Below are 21490 nucleotides of genomic sequence, written 5' to 3' on the forward strand. Positions count from 1 at the left end.
TTACTGTCAGCTTTTTTCTTGGTGTATAGGGAAACAAACAATGGTGTCTGTTGTTGTGATCCAGCACTTGTTTTAGGACCTGCAATAACAACCTGTGATAATCTCATTGTACCAAAAGTTGGTACACCAAAGCCAATATATCAATTTTCTTCCGGGAAACATGAGCTGGCAAAGGAAGAACAAAACAAGTGCTTGTTATAAACCATGTTGATGTAAGCAACCTGTTATGCGCTCCACTGTGCTTTCGCCTTGGAATTACTTCTTGTCAACTGTGCACAGTGAGGCCTTGTTTAGGAGTGTGATGCTTAGTGCTACACTCCTAAACATTTCTTCTCAAATACCTGCCTGTAACATGTTAAAAATTGTTGGCAACACCAGAAAAATGTCATAGTTCGTGATATCATGTGGTGCAGCATTCAGGATGCTTCATCCTAAACAACTCGTTGCCATAAAACGAATGAGAAGCACTCTGTTAGGCTCTGGAAAGTTGTTATGTGAATTGGTGCTTCTAGCAGAGAACACTGAATATCACAGGTGTTTGGGACTGGAGTGCAAGAGCACAACTATGAAAGAGTGAACAGCTTCAATCTAACGTAATGCCACATGAATTACACATGCAGCACTACAGGGTTGTGGTATTTTGAGCAAGCACAGAAAGAGCACGAAATGTCGTAATGAACATTTAGTTCAGCATTTTTTAGGGCCAAAGCAGATGTCATTAAAAAAAAGAAAAGAAATAGCCATGGCATTATGTCATCATATGCCTTTCATCCTGCCTTGCATCTATGCTATGATGACATCACATCTGGTTTGTATCACAGGAAAGAAGAAAGAGATGTGGAGTGACTGTATGTCTTACCATGTTTCGTCCGCCCCTTAGAATCTCCGCTTTTATATTCTAGGGAAGAAGTAAATTTCTAGCTGACCTTGCTGCCAAGATAGGCTTGAAAATGTGTGATAAGTCTTTGGTGAAATCTTTGAAAACAGAAGGAGGCACACCAGGCTTTACTGTGGTCAAATTGCTGGGCTTCAGTGCTCTGCTATGTTCCGTGTACCCTCTCATGATAAATAGAAGCAGAATAATTGTATATGATTTATACAGTTTTTTAAATGCATTCTCTGTGTTTTGCAATATTTACTTTTTTCTTTATCGTTTTAAGGTGTGTTCACTCAAGATCATTTGCATGACCAACTAATTCAGGAGTGCTGAACCTCTGGCCCATGGGGTACCCCAATCCATCCTGGGCAGCCTCTTAGGGTTCTTCCAGGGGGAGGGGCTTAGGCTCCAAGGAGCGCGTCCCTCCTGCTATCTCTGAACTCAGGTTGGAGATAACAGCCATAATGCCAGCTGCCCTGGCCCTGACTTACCTGTGCTGGGGAGAATGGCCGCTCCTCCCCATGCAAGCAAGTCTTTCAACTTCTGGTCCCTACCACTACTTATTGATTAATTCATGCTAATCCATGTTCTGAACGCTAAGTCAGAGAAGCACTTGGATGATGGGAATAGTTTAAAAAGCAGAAGTATTATCCAGAATGTGCTCATTTGGACAATCCTATCTTGGTTTATTAAGTCAAAATAGGCTCATTCACATTGCCTATGCATGCCAACCCTTTGTGCAAGTTGTGATTAAACCAGGAAGTTTCTAATTAACCTTCTTTTTCTATTACATCCAATCTGGGAAACTATGAAAAACAAGCCCAGATATTAAGCCAACTTCAAACCACATTTTAGTATTCTGGCTTGTTTCAAAATAGTTTCCTGGTTCTGTTGACCCTGAAAACTATGGTTGATTAGAAGCTTTCTGGTTTTATTTGGGCTTGCATGAAAGGGCTCTGTGTCTGAGCAAAAGGCTCATGGATATCTCAGCTCAATAAACAAAGAGATGATCATCCAAACTGAGGCTTTAGCTGGATGGGGCGAAATCCCGGGGTGATCTCCGGGATCGTCCCTGTGCGTCCACATGATGCTCAGGGGATCCCGGGATCAGGGAGGGATGATCCCTCCCTTGCCCCGGGATCTCGCCCTACCCCTTAGGCCCAGTTTTTCCATGGTCTCAGGCTCAGCCCAAGGAGCCAGGACCCACACATGGGGCACAGAGCTCCCCAGAAGCTTAGCTCCCACTGGGGGGGGGGAGAACGGGGAATATATATTGACCTTCTGCGCATGAGCACTTGTGCGCTCCAGTCCCTTTAAAAATTAAGGTGGGCGTGATACCTCTCCCTCTGAGGTCATTGTGTGCCGCATGTGAACAGAGGGGAGATCTTGCGATAAAAACATCACAAGATCTTCACACCTCCGTCCCACAATAACAGGTAGGTCTAGCTAAGGCTTTAGTTTCTAGTCTCATAGTAATTGTATGGAACTAGAGGATTGTGGTTATTCTGGATTATTTAACCACAACCAGGATTGTGAGTATGTGTGCGTGGATCATGTTAAAATCCTCATCTTATAAAGGTGGGGAAGTACAATTCATTATTCTTAAATGGTAACTGATCCATAAAATCTAATAAATGAATCTAGCAGCTGTTGCTTTAAGATAAGCACTTAACATGAACAAGCCTATGATATTTTTATGTGGGTGGAAAAGTTTAAGGTTAAACTGGCATGTCAGCAAGCAAGACTCCTCAGATGAAACCCCCCTCCCCTGACTGTGCGAGAACATTACATGAGAATTATTTTGCTTATCCGATATTAAAGGAGTATTTTTCTTTGGAACATATAAGGTTACTGCTCCTAAAGCGTTGCAGCTGTGTTCTTGATTTACAAGGCATTATTACAAGAAAATGCATATATTCCCCATGTGACTTTTCTCCCTCTGGCTTAGAAACATATTTAAACTTATAATAAAAATGTGCTGTTTCTGGGACAAGACCATTAATGTTTCTGAGAGCTTTTATCATTCTAAATCACATCTGTAACTGTCAATACCTTCCAGCAGTTTTGATGTGACAGTATACATGGTCCTAACTTGCTTTCTTTTTTTAACCTTACCATGGGTGCTTCCAGGTAAGTGATTGTGCAATCACTCTGCCTCATTACGGGGGACCAAATTATGTTGACATTTATTTATTTACAAAATTTGTATACCGCTCCGTATCTGAAACAGATTTCAAAGGGGTGAACATAAGAAGTAAAACAGTAAATGATGCAAAGATTAAAACACCATTAAAGTTATACTTTAAACCAAAACCCAGAAAGCCAATAAAAAGCATGGTTGTCAGTTAAGGACTGCAGGTGGGGAGATGGCTACCTGTGTGGAGTTGGATCATTTTTCTAAATCAGGGATGGACAATGTGTGACTGCCCCCACCCCCGCCCCCAGATCTGCTACTGAATTTCAGTGACAGCAATCCTCTGCATGATTTTGCATTAAAAAATTTGCCCGGGGAGCCCACTCTGGCTTTTAAGCAAAACAGCACTATTGGGAGGTTTTCCAAGAGCACAATTTTGTTTGAAAAAAAAGTATGCACTCCCTGCTCCCCTTGCTTCAAAGCAAAATTGATGCTATTTTTTGCCCCACCACTGCACTGCCAAATTTTGTGAAAATAAAGAGTCAAGACACATAAGTATAGTGTAAAATTGGGCCACATTTATTCACATTAAATCTGCAAAAGACTAACTGGGTAGGCAGCTAAACTTAGCCAGCAGCTAGCTAGGCTTTTATTGGGCAAATACATTCCATTCCTATTGAGTGACGATTGGCAATCTCCACTGACAGGACTGCCCCTTTTGGGGAGGGGAGGCCTTCCTGGGTCACCCCGTCCCAGGCCATAAAACACCAGGTGGGTGAGATGAGTTGACCTCACAGGTAACTCTTCCCCTCCCACCCCCGGGGCTGTAAAACCCTCAGGAGGATGCCCTTGGGGATTACCTGTCACTGTCACAGTGCCACAGAATGCACACCATCCCTGTATTCCCTCATCGTGCCTGCCCCACCAGCCTAATTAAATTTTGACTAATTGACCTAACCATTAAATTCTTCACCTAATTAGTCTAAGACTCTCCCACCCTACTTACAGTGTGAAGTTGGCAAAAGGACTCCTAGCCCAATCCAATCCAACTAAGAGACAAAAAAATCCTACTTGGCCCCCAAAGGGACAATTGGCAAAGCCCACACTGCATCCAGGGAAGGAGGGAGCTGCAATCCAAAGAGGCTGAGAGTGGGGTTGTAAGGCTTAATAAAGCCTCGTAGACTCCACCCCCAGCCAGTGGCACCACCGAGCCACTGCCAATAGGGGACAAGCCCAAGTGTCCCACTCTTTCCCCCCTCCATCGCAATGCCCCCCATCACAGATGTGGGGTGGGGCACATGGCAGTAAATGCGCTGCCGCCACAGAGTCTTTGAGCTGCCCACCTGTGTTCTAAATTAAAAACCTGCATCTGAAATAACATCTGAATATGAGATGTCTTCGAAATCCTTGTAGCATGTAAGACAGCATAGCCTTGAGCTCCTTTTTTCCAAGAAAGGCAGGCTATACATTTAATAAATATTTACTTCTTAGATTGCTTATTTATCTATGTTCTTGTTAAGCCTAAAAAAGACTTTTAACAGTCATCTTTTTCTTTCTTTCCTTCAAACGACAGCTATGATGTTATATTTGCTGGGGGGCCTGAAGAGTTGTTAAAGAAGTTCCAGCAAGCTAATCACAAGGTAGTATTTGCTGCTGATGGGTTGATATGGCCTGATAAAAGACTCTCTGATAAATATCCTATTGTTCGCAGTGGAAAACGATTCCTGAATGCAGGAGGTAAGCTGTATTTTAAAAACTAAAGGTTTCCTTCAACCACTGTGGGAAACAAAACTGTTCCCTCACTGCCATGCACTTATATGCACATCCAGCTTTTATCTGTAACAGTTTGAAGTATTTTCAAGATGACATACAAGCGAAATGATTAGTAACAGTGTCTCCAGACATGTTATCTCTCACCTTCCTTAACACAACTGTCAATACAGTATTTTTGTCATGGAATAAGTTGAGTTCCAATGTTGTAATAGGTATCCCTTTAACTGGAACCTGCGAAAATACTTCTAAAGCAAATTGAGGGTTTCCTCCTCCACCAAAATATCTGAGGAATTCTGAAGAGAGCCAAGATAACTGCGATAAGACAAGTAAAATTTCCTGGAGAAATTTTAGGCACATGCCTAAAAATACTACAATTGCTGGCTATGTCATGAGCTGCCACAGAGTGACCTTTTCTCATATCCAGCGATTGCCTGACAAAGAAGATCAAGATGGGAGATGTACTCTTGGTGTGACTTCTTCCCATATGGGAAAAGTTTGCACTTCTTACTTTAGGACAGCCCCTCTGCAGGATTATTTTTTTAACCAAACCTTCTCTGAGCCTCTTTTCATATATTACCATTTAGGCCTGGTGTCAACAGCTGGTATCCTTGGGCAGCTTCTAGGGATCGGACATGTCTGCAGGGTCCACTACTGACACTTGCCTGCATTCCTGCATGCCCTGTATTCCCTTTGATTTTTCCATTAGTGCACCAATGCAATGAACTATCAGCTGGGCTCAGGAAAGCCACCATTGTAATTTTCACAATGTCTCTGACATAGCACCACTTTGGACATAACAGGAAATTAAAATGCCTGCTGGTCACCCAACCATCATCTACTAAACCCTAAAAAGCATGTCTGGCATCTGGATGGATATATTATAAATCAAGTGAAAACATTCAAATACTTGGGATTGGTCCATTCAGAAACATCCTCCTGGAAAGAACAATTGCCATACATTAAAATGCAAGCCTTTAGATTGGCTAAGGTGATTCTGAAGTTTGCTGCCTCTAAAGGAGGAAATTTAGTAAACCCTGCCTTAACTGTTTACAAAGCCAAAACAATGGCACAGATCCTTTATGGGCAGAGGTTTGGGGCACCTCGAAGGTGTTAGGCTTAGAACCCCCTCAAAACTACTTTTTGAGAGCCTTGCTAGGCTTGCCTAATGATGTATTGTCTGCTATGATTACGTTAGAAACCTGTGTACTGAGTATAGAGAGCTAAATAGATAAAATAATAATATGCTATTGGTTTAAGGTACAACAGATGGATAATACTAGGTTACCCAAAAATGTTTGATAGAATTATGTAATGGATTACCAATTAAAAATTTGGTACATCATGCTGCTCAGCTTACCATCAAATATGGGTTTTCACTAACTGAGCTTAAAAGCTTCCCACCAGATATGCAGAAAACCACTGTCAAGAGAATTATAAGGGAGGTTGTCACTCAAAAGGACCTAAACTCTGCTTATATATCCCCATGCGCACCATTATATTTTAAACTCAAAGAAGCTTGTGAATGTGCAGGTTACTTTAACAATTTAACATTTGTACAACTTCGAAAATCTTTCATAGAGTTAAGGCTAAATATGATGGATACTGCTTATAGAGATGGGAGGCACAGGGACATCCCAACAAAGGAGCGTACTTGCAGTTGTGGTCGCCTTGAGCCAGAGGACCTTGTCCATTATGTTATGCACTGTCCACTATACAATTATCCAAGAGAATGATTTGTGACACCCTTGATCGAAAATTGTCCTTCCCAGAGCCCACTGGATGTAATTTTTTTTACCTCCTAGTGGATATGGATAAATATGTGACTTGGTGTGTAGCTTTGTTTGCCATAGCTGCCAAAAAGATCAGAAAGAAATACATAGCAGAGATAGCCATTAATTGTAAAGGAGATGATTGCATTTGACCATATCTGATTTATGTCATATCACTTATGGATCAACAATGACACACTATTTTATACTAATTTATATTTTAAAATTTTGTATATCAAGAGTTATATGAATTATGACTATATGCATATGTTTAACTTCTGTAAATTCTTTGTCTTTCCATATTTGTTGCTGATTGTACTGTTGTTGTGTTGTTTGTTTTATGCAGAGGCCATTGGCCAAAAGCAATAAACTTGACTGAAAGCTAAGCCCATTGTTTAGGGTCCACCAATGTAGGAGGGGGCATCTGAGGGCACTTTACCCAAGAGCCCCTCAAAGTAGCTGTCATTGCCTTCTGACTAGCCTTATCTTATCCTGGTTATTTATTTATCCATCCTTTCCCATATACATTAGAATTATTAGCAATCTGTGCAGAAACAGTGTGAGATGAATGGGTGTTGTACTGATAGTCGTCACTGGGTAGTACAGGACTTGGTTATATATGAGTGGAGTCAGGAATTTGCTGTTAGCGATCTGTTATTATTGGAGACAATTAAGTTATTGTCTAGCTTTGTGACTGGTATGTCCTCTAACCCTTCCATGGCACTTGTCTGGGAGCACCTGAAGTTTGTAGAAATAAGAGTGTCACTCTTTTTTGGCATTCATTCATGGATTGGGTTTTTTATGGCATTCATGGAAGGGGAATGTTCTGAATTAAGATGTACTTAGTTGGTTTTTAACAATGGTGTACTCTCTAGAGAGATTTGGATAGCTTAGGAGTCCACTGGCTGTGCAAAGATTCCACAACCTGTTTCCATTTCGCTTGAATGGTGATTGCAGATGAGTCTTTGGCAGGTGTTTAGCTTACTCACATGAGAGCTAAAAGTGGGGAAAGGACACACTGATAAAGGGTTCCCTATTGTGTGGAAGCTTTTTCTCACATTCAAGTAAATACGACCCCCCTTCAAACTTTTCACCTCAAAAGGGAAAGGTCTGAGACCAAGGGGACAGGAATGTTGGGGGGCGGGCAGGGCTTGTATTAACATGCCCATGTCCCCTCCCCATGTTTAGCCATTATATAAGCAGGCTGAACACATTCATAGAACTAAGATGTCTTCAGAATGTGGTGTTTTAAGCAGCATGGTTGACTGGGGCTGGGATCGTATGCACGTTTATGTGGGAGAAAGCCTCACTGAACAGAGTGTGTAAAGGAGCAGACATGTATAGGATTGCACCACACATTTCTTTTACTGTTGTGGAATTAAGATTCCTTCCTTACTCTGATGACAGTTGGAAAAATATCCAAGTTTCATGCATGGTCCCAGAGTCTTATTTTTCCATCTGGAGCAATTAATAGAACCAGATCCACAGCTGGAAGAGCATTTTTTGTCCTAAGAAAGAAATCAAAAATTTAAATATAAAGGAAGAAGAGTGATTCAGGAACTTAATTTCTGGGAAGGGGGGGGGGAGAAAACTCTGTCTGGAAATTGATCAGGAAATTTCACTCAGCCTCTCATACAGGGATGTAAAATTCTCCCTAAAGTTTGAGATTAGGGACCTAAGAGCAGATAGAAAACTCATTGTTGAGGGCAAATAATGACCTCGGTATTTATTCAATCTGTGTGGTTTCTTTCAGGATTTATTGGTTATTCTCCATTCGTAAATAGTATTGTACAACAGTGGAACCTCCAAGATAATGATGATGATCAGCTGTTTTATACCAAAATCTATATCGACCCATTGAAAAGGGTATGTAGAAACTTATCGTTGGTAATTCTTATGATGTGGAGTATGTCTGCTTTGGAAACAATGGCCAAACATGCATGAAAGGGATAAGCTGAAATTCTGACTCCATGAGGATCAGTTGAAAAATCTAGAAAGGCATGTTGTGGTTTGCTGGATGAATGGTGTTCTATAAGGACTTTTGAACATACTGAAAACACATTTCTGCAGAAATTACTGCTTTTTTAAATGTGTCTAGGATTCAATAGCTGAGTACTATCTAGACCACAGAATAGGTATATATGTGCTCAGAACTCTGGAAAAATGCACGGTTCTAAAATAAAAGCCCAATTCAGGAAAGATGGATCTAGAGTTACATTGCCATTGGCCCAATCCAGCTGTTGCAACAATACATTCATAGAAGGAGGCAACAGAGTAATGATCCTTGTTAGATGGAAAATTGCACATGTATTCTGGTCTTCAGCTCCATCCAACGTCTGGAGTGATGCATGCGGAGACCTTTAAAAGAAGTTAAAATCCTGCCAAGCAGCTGTTCGGGGGGCGAAGCAAACAGTTGGATTCAACCCCAGTCCCACGTTGACCCCCCTTTTGATGAGAAATATTGAACCTCAAGATTTGAGTAATTATTGATTACAATGATTAACAATCCGACTTTCAGAATGCAAATCCTTCCAACCATTTTCAAAAGCACAATAAGTAATATCAACATTCAACAAGTCCACAGGATCTTTCCCCCCAGGTCAGTTGGTGGAGTGAGGAGGGGACAATTCAAGTACATCAGGAGCAGGTGTTTGATGTCATCTTTGCTTGCATTCATCACTTTCCTGGAACTCTTTATTAAAAATGTGCTCTACATGTGCAGCTCCAGCTGCTCTGTATATGCTCTGTTGGATTGGAATAACTAGTTTGAAGATCTAGATACTCTAATAATAAAGCTAGTACATGAATGTTCCCAGTGAGGTTGGTGGTGCTGATTTCATTGGGACTGTGAATCCATTCTGGGTTTCAATCAGAACCAGACAGAACTCTAGAGGAACGATCCAAGGTGCCAAAATCTAACCCCAAAATAGGTTCAGCACCTTGGATAGACCTCACGTAGAGATCTGGCTGGTTCTGACTGAAACCCTGAATGGATTCATAGCCCTCCCCCCAGCTTCCACTGAATGTTCCATTGATTTCAAGTGAACATACACAAATCTGTGGCTGAAAGTTTCGTAGACGCCATCCCTGGCAACACACCCTGATGCTCTCTTTAGCAAAGCACAAATAAGGAAAGCCAGTGTGTATAGAAGTGTCGGCCTGGGAGTTGTGAGATCTGGGTTCTAGTCCCCACTCGGCCATAGAAGCTCACGGGGTGACTTTGGGCCAGTCACAGACTCTCAGCCCAACCCACCTCAACACTGTGAGGATAAAATGGAGTGGAGGAGGAGGAGGAGGATTATGTATGCCACCTTGGGTTCCTTAGAGGAAAAAAGGCTGGATATAAATGCAATAAGAAATAAATAAATAAATAAATAATACTATTCCGTATGTATCATGGTACATTTTCAACTTTTATTCTATATTGTTTAATGCTGCTAATCCATTAGTGTGTTTTGGCAGATATTCTCTGACTATATACTGCCAAATTGCCATTCTTTGAGGAGTCATGAACTTTACTTGCTTAACTTACAAAGCAGAAAGCAAGGCGTCAGTACTAGGGTCATATAAACAGTTTGCTAATTAATCATAGGTTTTTTGATGCAGGATAAATCTGTATGACATGCTGAACTACAAAGATATATGAAGCGCAGAGAAAGATCTGGCTGAAAAATTAAGGTTCTGAAAATGAATTGTCAGCGAAACATGCAGTCGTGGATTTTAGATAGTTTACATTTGTCAAGATGTTTTAACTCAGTTTATACTGTCCTGGATTTTACAATGCCTCATTTAGCATATTTGCTGTTCTTACATCTTAGGAACGTATTAATATCACCTTGGATCACAAGTGCAACATTTTCCAGACTCTAAATGGAGCTGTTGGTATGTATGCTGAAGTGCTTATTGAGTGATGTCTTCCTTGCTAGCTCTGCTTTACCTGTTATCTAATACACTCAAGGGCCTATTTGTACATCATATGTCATGTGGAATTATTGGTGATTAGTGGCAGGTCTTGGCCATGCGTACTCCCTCACTGCAGGGAAAGTTCAAATAACAAATGAGAGATCCTGCAATTATTTGAACATTGGAAAATTAAAGGCACTTTAAATAATTCTGTTGTTGTTGTTGTTGTTGTTAGTCTCCACAACGGAGGTGGGAGAGGGGTGGGGGTGAGGAAAAGCTAGAGGCTCACCTCAATCTTTTCCCAGGGACTATCTTGAGGGAAATGATAGCATCTGAACTAGCCTTAGCTTGCCAAGGAAGTGTTGGGACATCCTGTTTCTCAGAGATCTGAGGAAGCAAGTGGTCCATTGTAATGAACAGGATCTTGAGATGCATATAATTCGATCATCATCATTTTGTGGTACTTATTATTTACTCTGATACATTCCTGCTAATCTCTTGATTGAGTGATTTGAGTATTGTAGGTTTAAGTGACAGGAAATACAGAAATCTATATAAAAGTGACTGCTTAGGCTAACACAAAGAACATTGTGACATCCTTGTTTGAGTAAACTACATTTGATGTATAAACTTTCTGGTGGGCTGCAGATGAAGTTCTCCTGAAGTTTGAAGAAGGAAGAGGCAGAGCTCGAAATTCTGTGTATGACACTTTGCCAGTCACTCTTCACGGAAATGGCCCAACTAAAGTAAGTGACAGCCACTTCACTTTAGCAAAGACTTTTCAACGTGAGGACAGAGAAATTAAAATAGTAGCACAATTGTAGTTTGTAGCATAATGGGGATTAGTTAGGAGTGACAGGAAGTGCTTATGCCTCACATATTACGTCCTGCCCAGTTTCCACCCATTTCAGTTGAGTGAGCACTTTAGCAGGGCTCTGTGGAATGGGCCTTCAATGGAAAGCTAGAGAAAACGGGTTTATTAGCTTGTTGAACTGATTTGAGCTGTTTTTTCTCCCACTTACCTAGCTTAATCTCAACTACTTTGGAAATTATATCCCCAATGGCTGGACCCGTGAAACTGGATGTGGTGCCTGTGATGTAGATTTACTAGATCTAGGGACATTCACTGTAAGTATATGTTGCATGCAGTTGAATTATTTCATGAGCAGAGATGTATAATGTTAAAGGCAGCATTTCATTGTCTAGTCCATGTGCACCTAAACTGTACTTCTTATGCTTCCTTCCCCCCACCTTTTTTCCCTGCCTTGCCTTCCCACCCTGCCACCAGCATCCTTTACTCTATCTCCACAACTCTTCCCAACCTGTCACTACTACATCTTAGCCTTGTAAAATGAGGTCTGGAGCTTGTAAAAATCATAGCATTCTCAGAAAGGGTTGGAAAACTACCATTTCAATTCATTTGTTATATTTCTACACCGCCCCATAGCCAAAGCTCTCTGAATGGTTCATAAAAATTAAAAACCATTAAAGCACATTATAAAAAGTACTAAAAGAAAAGCATTTACATAAACAATATAAACAGATAACACCCACAGAGACCAAATATATCTGAAAACAATTTGTTAAAGACAATCCAAGACCTAATTTATAACTCATTGTATGCTGTGAAGTGCCTGAAAGAAGAGGACAGCCTTAACCTGGCATTGAAAAGATAACAATCTTGGTATCAGGCGGGCCTTGTCAGAGATATTGGGGGTGGGGGGGCGGTGCCATCAAGAAGGCCCTCTCCCTTGTTGCCATTTTTTAAGCTTCCCTCAGAGGGGGTACCCAGAGGAGAGCCTTGTATGTATAGGTTGGTTCATGCTGGGAGAGGTGCTCCATCAGGTATTATGTTCCTGAGCCATGTAAGCCTTTATAGGACCATAGTTGATGTCCTGTAAGACATTATGATAATAGTGCATGGTGGAAGTTGAGGACTGTATGTGCAATTTCTATTTGGTTTAGTTAAGATATGGCTGGAATGTAGTTCTTTACTATTGGAACTATTGACAATCGCAGAAAACCTCCTTATTATTTTGATGCAAAAATATTTTTGCTCACTTCTGCTACTTTCCATATCCCCACAGTCTTTTAAGCTGGCTTTCTCCCAACCTCATGCATAGATTTGCCACCATGTCTTCTCCTGCTCTGGTGATAATAGTCAGGACTCAAGGTTTCCAGGGGGGAAGGGAACAATGTAGTCAGGGACTGATGGGATAGTAAGCAAAGAAGATAGGGAACTGAGGCAAGACAAAGGCAAGGACCAAGTGGTTTATATAGAACCAAGGGTCAGGGATGGCTCGGTACTGCAGACAGAAACAGGGCAAAGACAAGTGAAGAGACAGAGGATGAATATGAAGAGTTGAGGGCTGACTGGAAGAAGGGGCACAGATTGAGAGGTGGGTTGGGGAGCAGCAATTTAAGGAAAGATGACTGGAGGACAAAGATATCTGAGATACAGAGGCAATTCAGAGTCAAAAATAATGTAGGGCCCATGTATAGCTTAAGGCTGTGGTTGCCAGTGTGGTGTCTGTAGGCACCATTGTGTCCATGGAAATCTATCTTGGCATCTTCTGGTGTCCTGCCCTTCCTCATTCATATATATGTGTGTGTGTGTGTGTGTGTGTGTGTGTGTGTGTGTGTGTGAGGCTGGCATGCTGTTAAGCAAAGGCGTTTAGAAGAGTAGTTTTCTGTTTTAGAGCTCAGTCTCCATCTATGTCTTATGCTTAAGTTCTTGGGGAAATTATAGTTCTTTTAGTCTCAGCAGTTTGCCTTCTGGAAAGTGGGTATTTTGAGAATAGTCATGACCACCATGGCAGCCATTTTATGAATGCTTCCCCATCCCATGGCAGTCATTTTGTGAGAGCACTCGTGATACTCCCTCAAAATTCCAAACATGCGCACTAACCCCGAAAGGTTGGGTATCTTTGCTTTTGAGAACGAAGGTGGATTACAGGAAAGGCATATAAAAGCAAAATGCTCAAGGAGGCTGGGAACTTTGATTCAGGAAGCCGAAAGGAGTCAGTTGGGATGTGGGCCTCATTTTGGCATATTGGTTTGGCAGTTAATCTCTTACAGGTTTACGACCTCATGCTTGGCTGTAAATCTCCTAATTGGCGTAATGCACAATTTGAAAGAAGCAAAGGGAAAATGCTGCCTGTGAAATGGGCTTCCTTTACCTATTGGCCTCTACATGGTCCATATATGGGTATTGCAAAGAAGAAAGCGCTGCTTATCAGGAAAAGCATGACGATGTGTTTTGCGGTTTCACATCTAAACACTAACTTCATGAAATGGTAGCACATCTTGATATCCCAGGCAGACAGATCTCAGGGTTTGGGGAATCTGCCAGGCCCCTTGTGTGTTTAGTTTCAGTCTGAAGAGTTGCATAGTTTCCAAATGTTTATATAAAGTGTCTGGTACAGAACTAGAAACATATTTTTATCTTACCGGCACATATTTCTTTCAAAAGATGGACTGGTGTTCTTCCCTAAAGTGAATTCTGGATGTTTGAAGGTAAAACTATGAATTCCAGTAGCTTTGGTGGTGTGGTAAAGTATTCCCCACATGCACAGACACCTTCTACAAGGTACAAGAAGTGTGTTGTTTCAGCACAGGAGGCTCCTGCACTGCTTCAGCATTTCCTAATAGTTTCTGAAGCTTTCTGGACTCACGCTGGAATCCATCAAACCTTTTGCATCTCGAGTTCTGTTCCAGCATTGAACAGCTGGAACTGAACTTGCCGTGATATACCTTTCGGTGCAGAATTAGGTGATGCCTCTAATTTCGAAAATTTTTTAAAAAATGCTTGGAATGTTTCAGTTACAAGCGTTTGTCTTCATCTTTATACTTCCACTTATTTAACCGTTTAAGACCAGGCTGCCCATTATATCTATATTGAACATTAATATTGTATATAAGTATTTAGTTGTTTGTAATATAACTATATTCAACAGAATTTATGTAGTGGTTTTTGTTTTGTTTTGTTTTTTATGTTGCTTCTGTTTATTTGTAGTGCAGTCCTAAAGACGCCTCCTCAGAAGTCCCATTGATTTCAATGGGAGTTATTCCCAGCTAAGTGGGTAAACAATTGCAGCCTAAAACTAATTTCCCAGATAGCAATTTACACATATATTTCATGAGGCTGTTGTATGGATTATTTTAGTATCATTTTAAGCTATTTCACTAATGTATACGAACAATAGTACAATTAAAAGTGCCATTCAGAGTTATAATTTGCATAAAATTGTGAAGCAGAAAAAAGTATGTTGTATACTCACAGGCCTGCAATTTATTTTCCAGGATATGTTATGAAGTTGATTGTGGTTGATTGCAACACCATTCCTACTGTATCAGACTTGGAAGTTAACACTTTTCACTCTTTTTCTTTTTGTACTCGTATTATATTTTTAGGAGAATCCTACAGTAACAATTGGTGTTTTCATTGAACAACCAACTCCTTTCCTGCCCAGGTTTTTAGACAGATTGTTGAATTTAGAGTATCCAAAGGAAAAATTGAGTTTCTTCATTCATAATAATGTAAGTACTTTATCACTAGGCGGTAGGTGAACAGTTATCTTTGTACATTAGTAAAATGAATTCCCACATGCTAATTCCACTATTCTACACCAGCGTATTGCTATGTTAAGATCATTATTGAGAGTTTAAAAACGGTTTCGATGGTGTTTGAAAGTTCAGTTCATGCCTTGGGGGGTGGGGGGAATCAGATCCACAAATGTTAAATAGTTCCTGCAAATCATTCTTGAAAACCAGTTGCTTAGGTCCCTGGGGTGTGGAATCTGTAGGTCTAACCACAGGCTGGAGTGTGTGTGCAATGTGTGTTGAAGGGCAGCAGCCTGCAGCCATGTTGAGGTGACTGTATTTTTGGCTGTGGCAACCTCTACCACTACCACTAGCAACCATGCCTAAAGTTAAGGCTAGGAATCCCCCTCGCCCCTCTGCTGACACATAATGGCCCCTAGCAACATTGCCTACTGTAAGTGAGGAAGAAACAATTTCAGGGACCATTCCATTTTAAAGCCTTTGTAAACCAAATATATAATGCTGGCTTGTCAGTGACAGAATCCTCCCTCTTGACACTAATTTAGAAAAGGGCAGAGGAGGAAAGAATGAAAAAATTAATTTTGATCATTATTTTGATGAAAATGAACTTTATCACAGTATGATGGTGTAGAAAATTAACTGGAAAACCAATGTATCAGCCCATGTATAGGCCAATTCTGTACATTTGTACTCAACACTAAGTCCCATTGTGTTCAGTGAGTTTACTCCCATTCTGATCAGTGAATTTACTCTTGTTTATCATAATATTTTTTAGTAAGTAGCATGTCCAAGCTCAAAGTGGAAGTTGTTTGAGCATAAATAAAGCAGAACATATAGCCGAACTGACTTCTATCATCTTACTTTGAGCATGATTATTGACAGGTCTACAATCAATCAATAAATGTGTGCCTATATGAATTACCATAACTTCAATTGGAAGTTCAACAAGAATGATAAAATACCAATTTTATGTTTAATTTTGTGCTGTGATTTTAGGTGTTGTATTGATAATATGGATAAATCAAATATATTGTCAAACAATTATCTTTAGCAAACCTAGAACATATCTACATATGCTAAAGAGCTTTGTATTTTTCTTGTCCATTTATTTTTCTTCTCTGATTTCATCATTAGCTAAGGCCTGTTTTCAGTTGCCAAATATTGCCAAAATTCGTTCAGTTTTTGACATTGGCTCTGCTGTTACTTTGCTTCTTTTATTTTGTCCCAGTTGAGGTTGCTGTAATTGTAAGTCATTTCCCCCCCATTCCCATTCTAAGTCTCTTGTTTCCATTTTGCATTCCCCTGCTGCCCATCTGTCTTATTTTTTCTGCATACTAATATCTTGTTTCTGTGCTTATCTTTCTTTTCATTGGTTAACTTTTTCCTTTTTGCATTCGATTTAAGATTCAATTATTTACTTTAAATGCATCCATACCTTAGCACCTGCTTATGTATCAGTCTTGCTATAGTCTTGAATCTTGTTCTTTTTTTACTTTTGGTTCTTTCTTTTACCATCTTTACGGTTTTAAAACCCTACATAAAATAGAAATAAACTAAACCATACAGCACACCAAATTCTGAGCACATCTTTGCAGTAATGAGTGATTAACAGTCATCCTCCATTCTCTTCTTTTCTGCAGTTTAGAACATTCCCAGTAACCCTCAAAATTATTAACATTATGCACCTCTTTCATTCCCACATTTCTACTGTAAGTTTACTAAGTATAGCTAAATCCTAGTCTACAAATCTGGGAATTAGGGAGAATTTGGCATACACAATCCTGGCAGCCACAATCAAATAAACAAAAAGTAAGATGCATTTATCCCTGGAGACCTTCCCCTTAAAAATGTCAATAAACTTCTTTATTAACCATTGTTAATCCTACTCCAGGAATATCATTAATGCCCTAAATAGGAGCTGCTGATATTTTCTAACCTTCACAGAAAACCAACAGTGGACAAAATCCTTCTTTATTTTTCCACATTTCCACTCTTATACATTTTTAACCATTTAGCTGGATTTTGGTACTACCATCATCGTAAAACACTTTTGATGTAGAAAGGGAGCAATAATTAACAGATGATAACTGGTTAATTCACTTCTCATCTGGCCATATACCCTGGGCTGTGTTCTTTTATAATAAGGTCTGATTGGTATTTGAGATACTACACTTTTAGGGCTTGAGATCAGAAAAGATTTTGATTAAATCTGTTTCCGATTTAAATCCTGTGCTTAGTGGTCCCAACAGAAAATGACAAATCTGCAAGTATTCTAAAAAATAGTAATAAAAATGCCTCCTATTTCTCGACATACATGTTTATATGATTTTATTTGACCATCTTGCATCCAATGATTATTAAAAAATAAAATAAAAAATCCTTTGGGTAACCCATTCTTGAAAATTGCCAAGAGTACAAAAGCAATAGGTGAAGGAGAAGGACATATACTTCTTCTTTATTTGTCCCGTGAGGTCCATAAACCATTAATAATGATGCTACTGTTAACAAATGTTATAATCTATCCAAAACCAGTAATCATAACAGGGCATTTAAGGGGATCCTGTTAAAATGACTTCTAATCCTTTGCTGCTTGTGAAGCCCATATTCCTTCCTTTGTCATACATCTTCTTTCTCTCTACACCATATCTCTGGGATTATTTTCAGCCATTTGATCTGGGCTTGTTCAAAGTGTTTGATCTTGAATTTGCATACATGGAGGAAGAGGAGTGTGGTAGACAGCAACCCCCAATCTGGGCAGATTTGTTTCTATTTCTGAAGGAAGTCTGTGTAAGTAGGCTTACTTGGGAATGTCATAGAAATCCATGAGGGCAGGGTAGAGTTCCATGGTTTTCCTAGGCTCGGCCCCCCACCGGACTTCATTTTGGTTCCCATTGCAGCACCCGACTTGATATTCAGCGAGTTAGGCCACTGTGTGGTTATTCTAGGAATTTTGTGCATTTTCAGTGGCGTGACGAGGAGACGGAAGTTTCTGCAATGTGCGCAAATTGCAACCAAAATTGTGCGAATTCCAGCCGAATTCATGCAACTTCAACCATAGTTTGCACAAAAATGCTCAGAAATGTGCACAATTGTGTAACCTTCCAAATTCTGAGCACATCTTTGCATTCCAAAAAAATGTTTCTGGAGTTTGAGTAACACCCTGCAGCTCAGCTTGCAGGCGCGAAGTGAGTTGTATTCACCATGGAACTCTGCAAGCCAAAAAAGAAGTAGATGTCTTGGTGACAGTCAATTCTAGGCTTACTTCAGATATCGAAACAATGCATGTAGGTCAGGGATAGAATCTGCTACTGTAATTCCCCTCCACATGCACATGTGATCATTCTGACTGGGTTGAATCACTCAAAAGGGCCCTTACTAACCAAAATTCATTCAACTAATTTATATCTCTCCTCTCCCACTCCTCGTTTTTCTACTTTTAAAAAGCAGTCTTAAGATTCATTTGGTTCAGCTAGTTCATATCTTTCAGTTCTTTGGCCTCCTGTTTAATTTTACTTTATGTTTGGTATTTTGTTCTTTGTCTGGATTTAAGACCATTGGGTAGGTTCTGTCTTCTTATGTTTTTTGATAGCACAGAATTTCTTAGGCACATCACAAATAAGAGACATTATTATTGCCTTTGCTTGCTGCCCCATGGTATACTGTAGTTGGGGAGAAATCTTAAGGTTGGGAGTTCCCCCTCTTCTCTCAATCCTGTATAGGTCTATTAAAATAGTGACAGAGCAATCCTATGAGTGTCAACTCAAAAGTAAGTCGTCTTGAACTTAATATTTTATTTGGTTATTTACTGCATTTTTATCCCACCTTTTTTCCTCCAAGGAACCCAAGGTCACATACATAATCCTCCTCCTTTCCATTTTTATCCTCACCAAAACAACCCTGTGAGGTAGGTTGGGCTGAGAGTCTGCAACTGGCCCAAAGTCACCCAGTGAGCTTTCGTGGTGAGATGTGGACTAGAACCCAGATCTCCTGACTCCCAGTCCCTCTCTAGCCACTACACCACTCTGGCTCTCAGTTAATAGGATTTACATCCAGGTAACTGTGTATAGGATTACAGCCTGAGCAAGAATCTGAAGCAAAACCAGAGAAGGACGATGCCCTACGTGTATAATTTATTCCAAACTTGATGGATTGTGTCCTGTATTTTCAACTTGCCTTCTGATATAGTGCAGATTAGCATTGAACTGTTTTATTATATGTTTAGTTTTTGCACAGTATTACTGTTTCCCCATTAATTCTGAATTTTAACATTTCCAGGAAGTTTACCATGAAAAGCATATCAAGAGATTTTGGGAAAAAGCCAAGCATATGATCAAAACTATAAAAATTGTCGGACCTGAAGAATATCTGAGTCAAGCTGATGCCAGGAACATGGGAATGTAATTTTATTTCTAATAGTTTTTCTTTTAAATGTGGATATTAATGCAAAGAAAATGCATAAAGGTTGAGTGGAAAGTGTCTAATTAAAATGAACAACAAACAATTATTTTATGATATGCCCCAACTATGTGTTATGTTTATGAGCAATGCCTGTGCTTATTTGTAGGATCATTTCTTGTTGGCTAGGATATAATGATCCATCATTGAGATTTTGAACATATGTTTCTAGAGTACAAAGGGTAACCATTCATGTTGAAATGGAGCAGATGTCGTGGATTATTCATCACCATCTCTGCTAAGATCATTATTTTTAGTTTTTAGTTTTTTTAAAGTACACTACTCAGCAAAAGATTCCAAAACATTTTTTTAGATAAAAATAGCAGGAAATGTAGCAATTATAAAGGAGGAATGGATTATTTATTAAAAGTTCAGGATGATTAAAATGCCTTGATTTGGTACCAAAATCAAAGTAGGTACAACCTGTGTGTCTTCCAGTATTCCAGAACTGGTCTCCCATCACCAAAAAGGCACTATCTTCCATCTCTACCTACCTCCAAGGGCAACAAGAGTCTTTGAGCTGGGGAACTCACATAAGCCAACATCCCTACTCAGGCACTTGTGAGCAGAATTGATCGTGCTTGCAAGTATTCAAAAGTCTGTGCATATCTTAATCATCTTAGTTGCCACCACGTCTTCCTTCCCCAAACCCTAGAGACCTATTTTTGGAACATGAGAAATTGGCTGTAGTGGCAACAGTAGTGGTGACTCTGTCTGTGTCCCAGAATTCCCAGTGGGAAATGGATGCTATGCACCATGAAGCTAGGTCTTTCTCCTCAGTGGGAATGGCACATGTAGCATCAGTTTTCCACCATGTATTCTGGAACTTAGGTTAGAATCCAATATTATGCTTACAGCCCTGCTGATTCTCTTACACCCCACGGTTTCTGCTACATGAACAGTGGGTTCTGCTGATTCTGTTGCACAAGTGGGATCCACATTTCTACAATCAAGATTTAGTGCTTCCCAGAGGAAGTCCCGAAATGAGCAGAAACTCTCATTTTTCAATTGTTACAGAGCAATAGAGTTTCTTTATGTGAACTCTGGCATCCTGCCCATTTCAGAAACTAGGGTTTTTGCTTGTTTACGGTTGCCCCAGAAACACTAGATCTTTGTTCCAGAAGCAGAGGGTGCTGCTTGCGGACAGGAATGTGAAGGGTGCAAGAGAATCTGCCGGGGCATAAGCACCCTGTTGGATTCTGTCCCCATGGGGAAAGATGATGGGCCAGGACCCACCACAATCTTTCCCTGCCCCACAGGTAAGTTCCTTGGCCTTGGGGAAGGAGAGATAATAGAGGTGTGTGAGCACGTTTAAGTCTTTGTGAGTATTCACACTGAATCCTTGCAAACCCCTCAAGCTTTTGTGATCACTCTGTTGGAACAATAGCGAAGGTTTTACGCCTCTTGGTGCAGTCTGCAGGATGTTCGCACATCCTTAGCGATCTCCCCCCTGAAGGCAGCATCACCCGATGGAGGTTTGAAAGAGGAGACACATGTTTGCAGATCTTAAAATTCAGGCATGTGCTTAAGGTAATAGCATTCTTAAATACATATATGAAGAGTAACTTAATGTATAGTCATATACATTTAAAAGAACATATGAATAATGTAAGTAGAGCTGAAAACAAAGGCTTAGGATCTGTTTTAGGGTGTAGTTCTGTCAATTCATAACATGTTAAGTCAATTTCAATGAGTTTCCTGCCATGTCTTCCCAGTTACTGCTATACACACTGTCTACTCCTATAAACCAAGATGTCTCATGTTTAAGCATCTAAAAGCAACCCTGTTGTGTCAAACATCTAAGTCATTTCCCCATTCCAAACATTGACTAGGTTATTGGCAGGATTACTAGGAGTGTCAGCAGGATAATGTCTCCAGAGAGTTGTAGAATCCAACTGGAAATTTTACTCAGTCCCTGAGCGACAATCTGGTCCATTACCATCTCCACGAGAAACCACACTGCCTTTTACTCCCAAATAACCTTTCTGCAGAACAGTGGGGAGTAATTCATCCAGT

The 21490-nt window shown here is 40.2% G+C and overlaps 1 protein-coding gene across 2 annotated transcripts in view; it reads left to right on the plus strand.

Annotated features, from left to right (window-relative positions):
• The window catches only part of PLOD2 (procollagen-lysine,2-oxoglutarate 5-dioxygenase 2), a 74654-nt gene that overhangs the window by 37229 nt on the left and 15935 nt on the right, over window positions 1-21490 (plus strand). For both annotated transcript variants that reach the window (XM_063132146.1, XM_063132147.1), the window contains exons 4-10: window positions 4585-4748; window positions 8307-8419; window positions 10372-10435; window positions 11105-11202; window positions 11483-11584; window positions 14870-14995; window positions 19295-19416. In XM_063132146.1, the coding sequence (XP_062988216.1) occupies window positions 4585-4748; window positions 8307-8419; window positions 10372-10435; window positions 11105-11202; window positions 11483-11584; window positions 14870-14995; window positions 19295-19416 (789 nt within the window). The remainder of the gene's footprint in view (window positions 1-4584; window positions 4749-8306; window positions 8420-10371; window positions 10436-11104; window positions 11203-11482; window positions 11585-14869; window positions 14996-19294; window positions 19417-21490) is intronic.

The sequence above is a fragment of the Elgaria multicarinata genome, chromosome 8, assembly GCF_023053635.1.
Source record: "Elgaria multicarinata webbii isolate HBS135686 ecotype San Diego chromosome 8, rElgMul1.1.pri, whole genome shotgun sequence".
NCBI classification, from domain to species: Eukaryota; Metazoa; Chordata; class Lepidosauria; order Squamata; family Anguidae; genus Elgaria; species Elgaria multicarinata.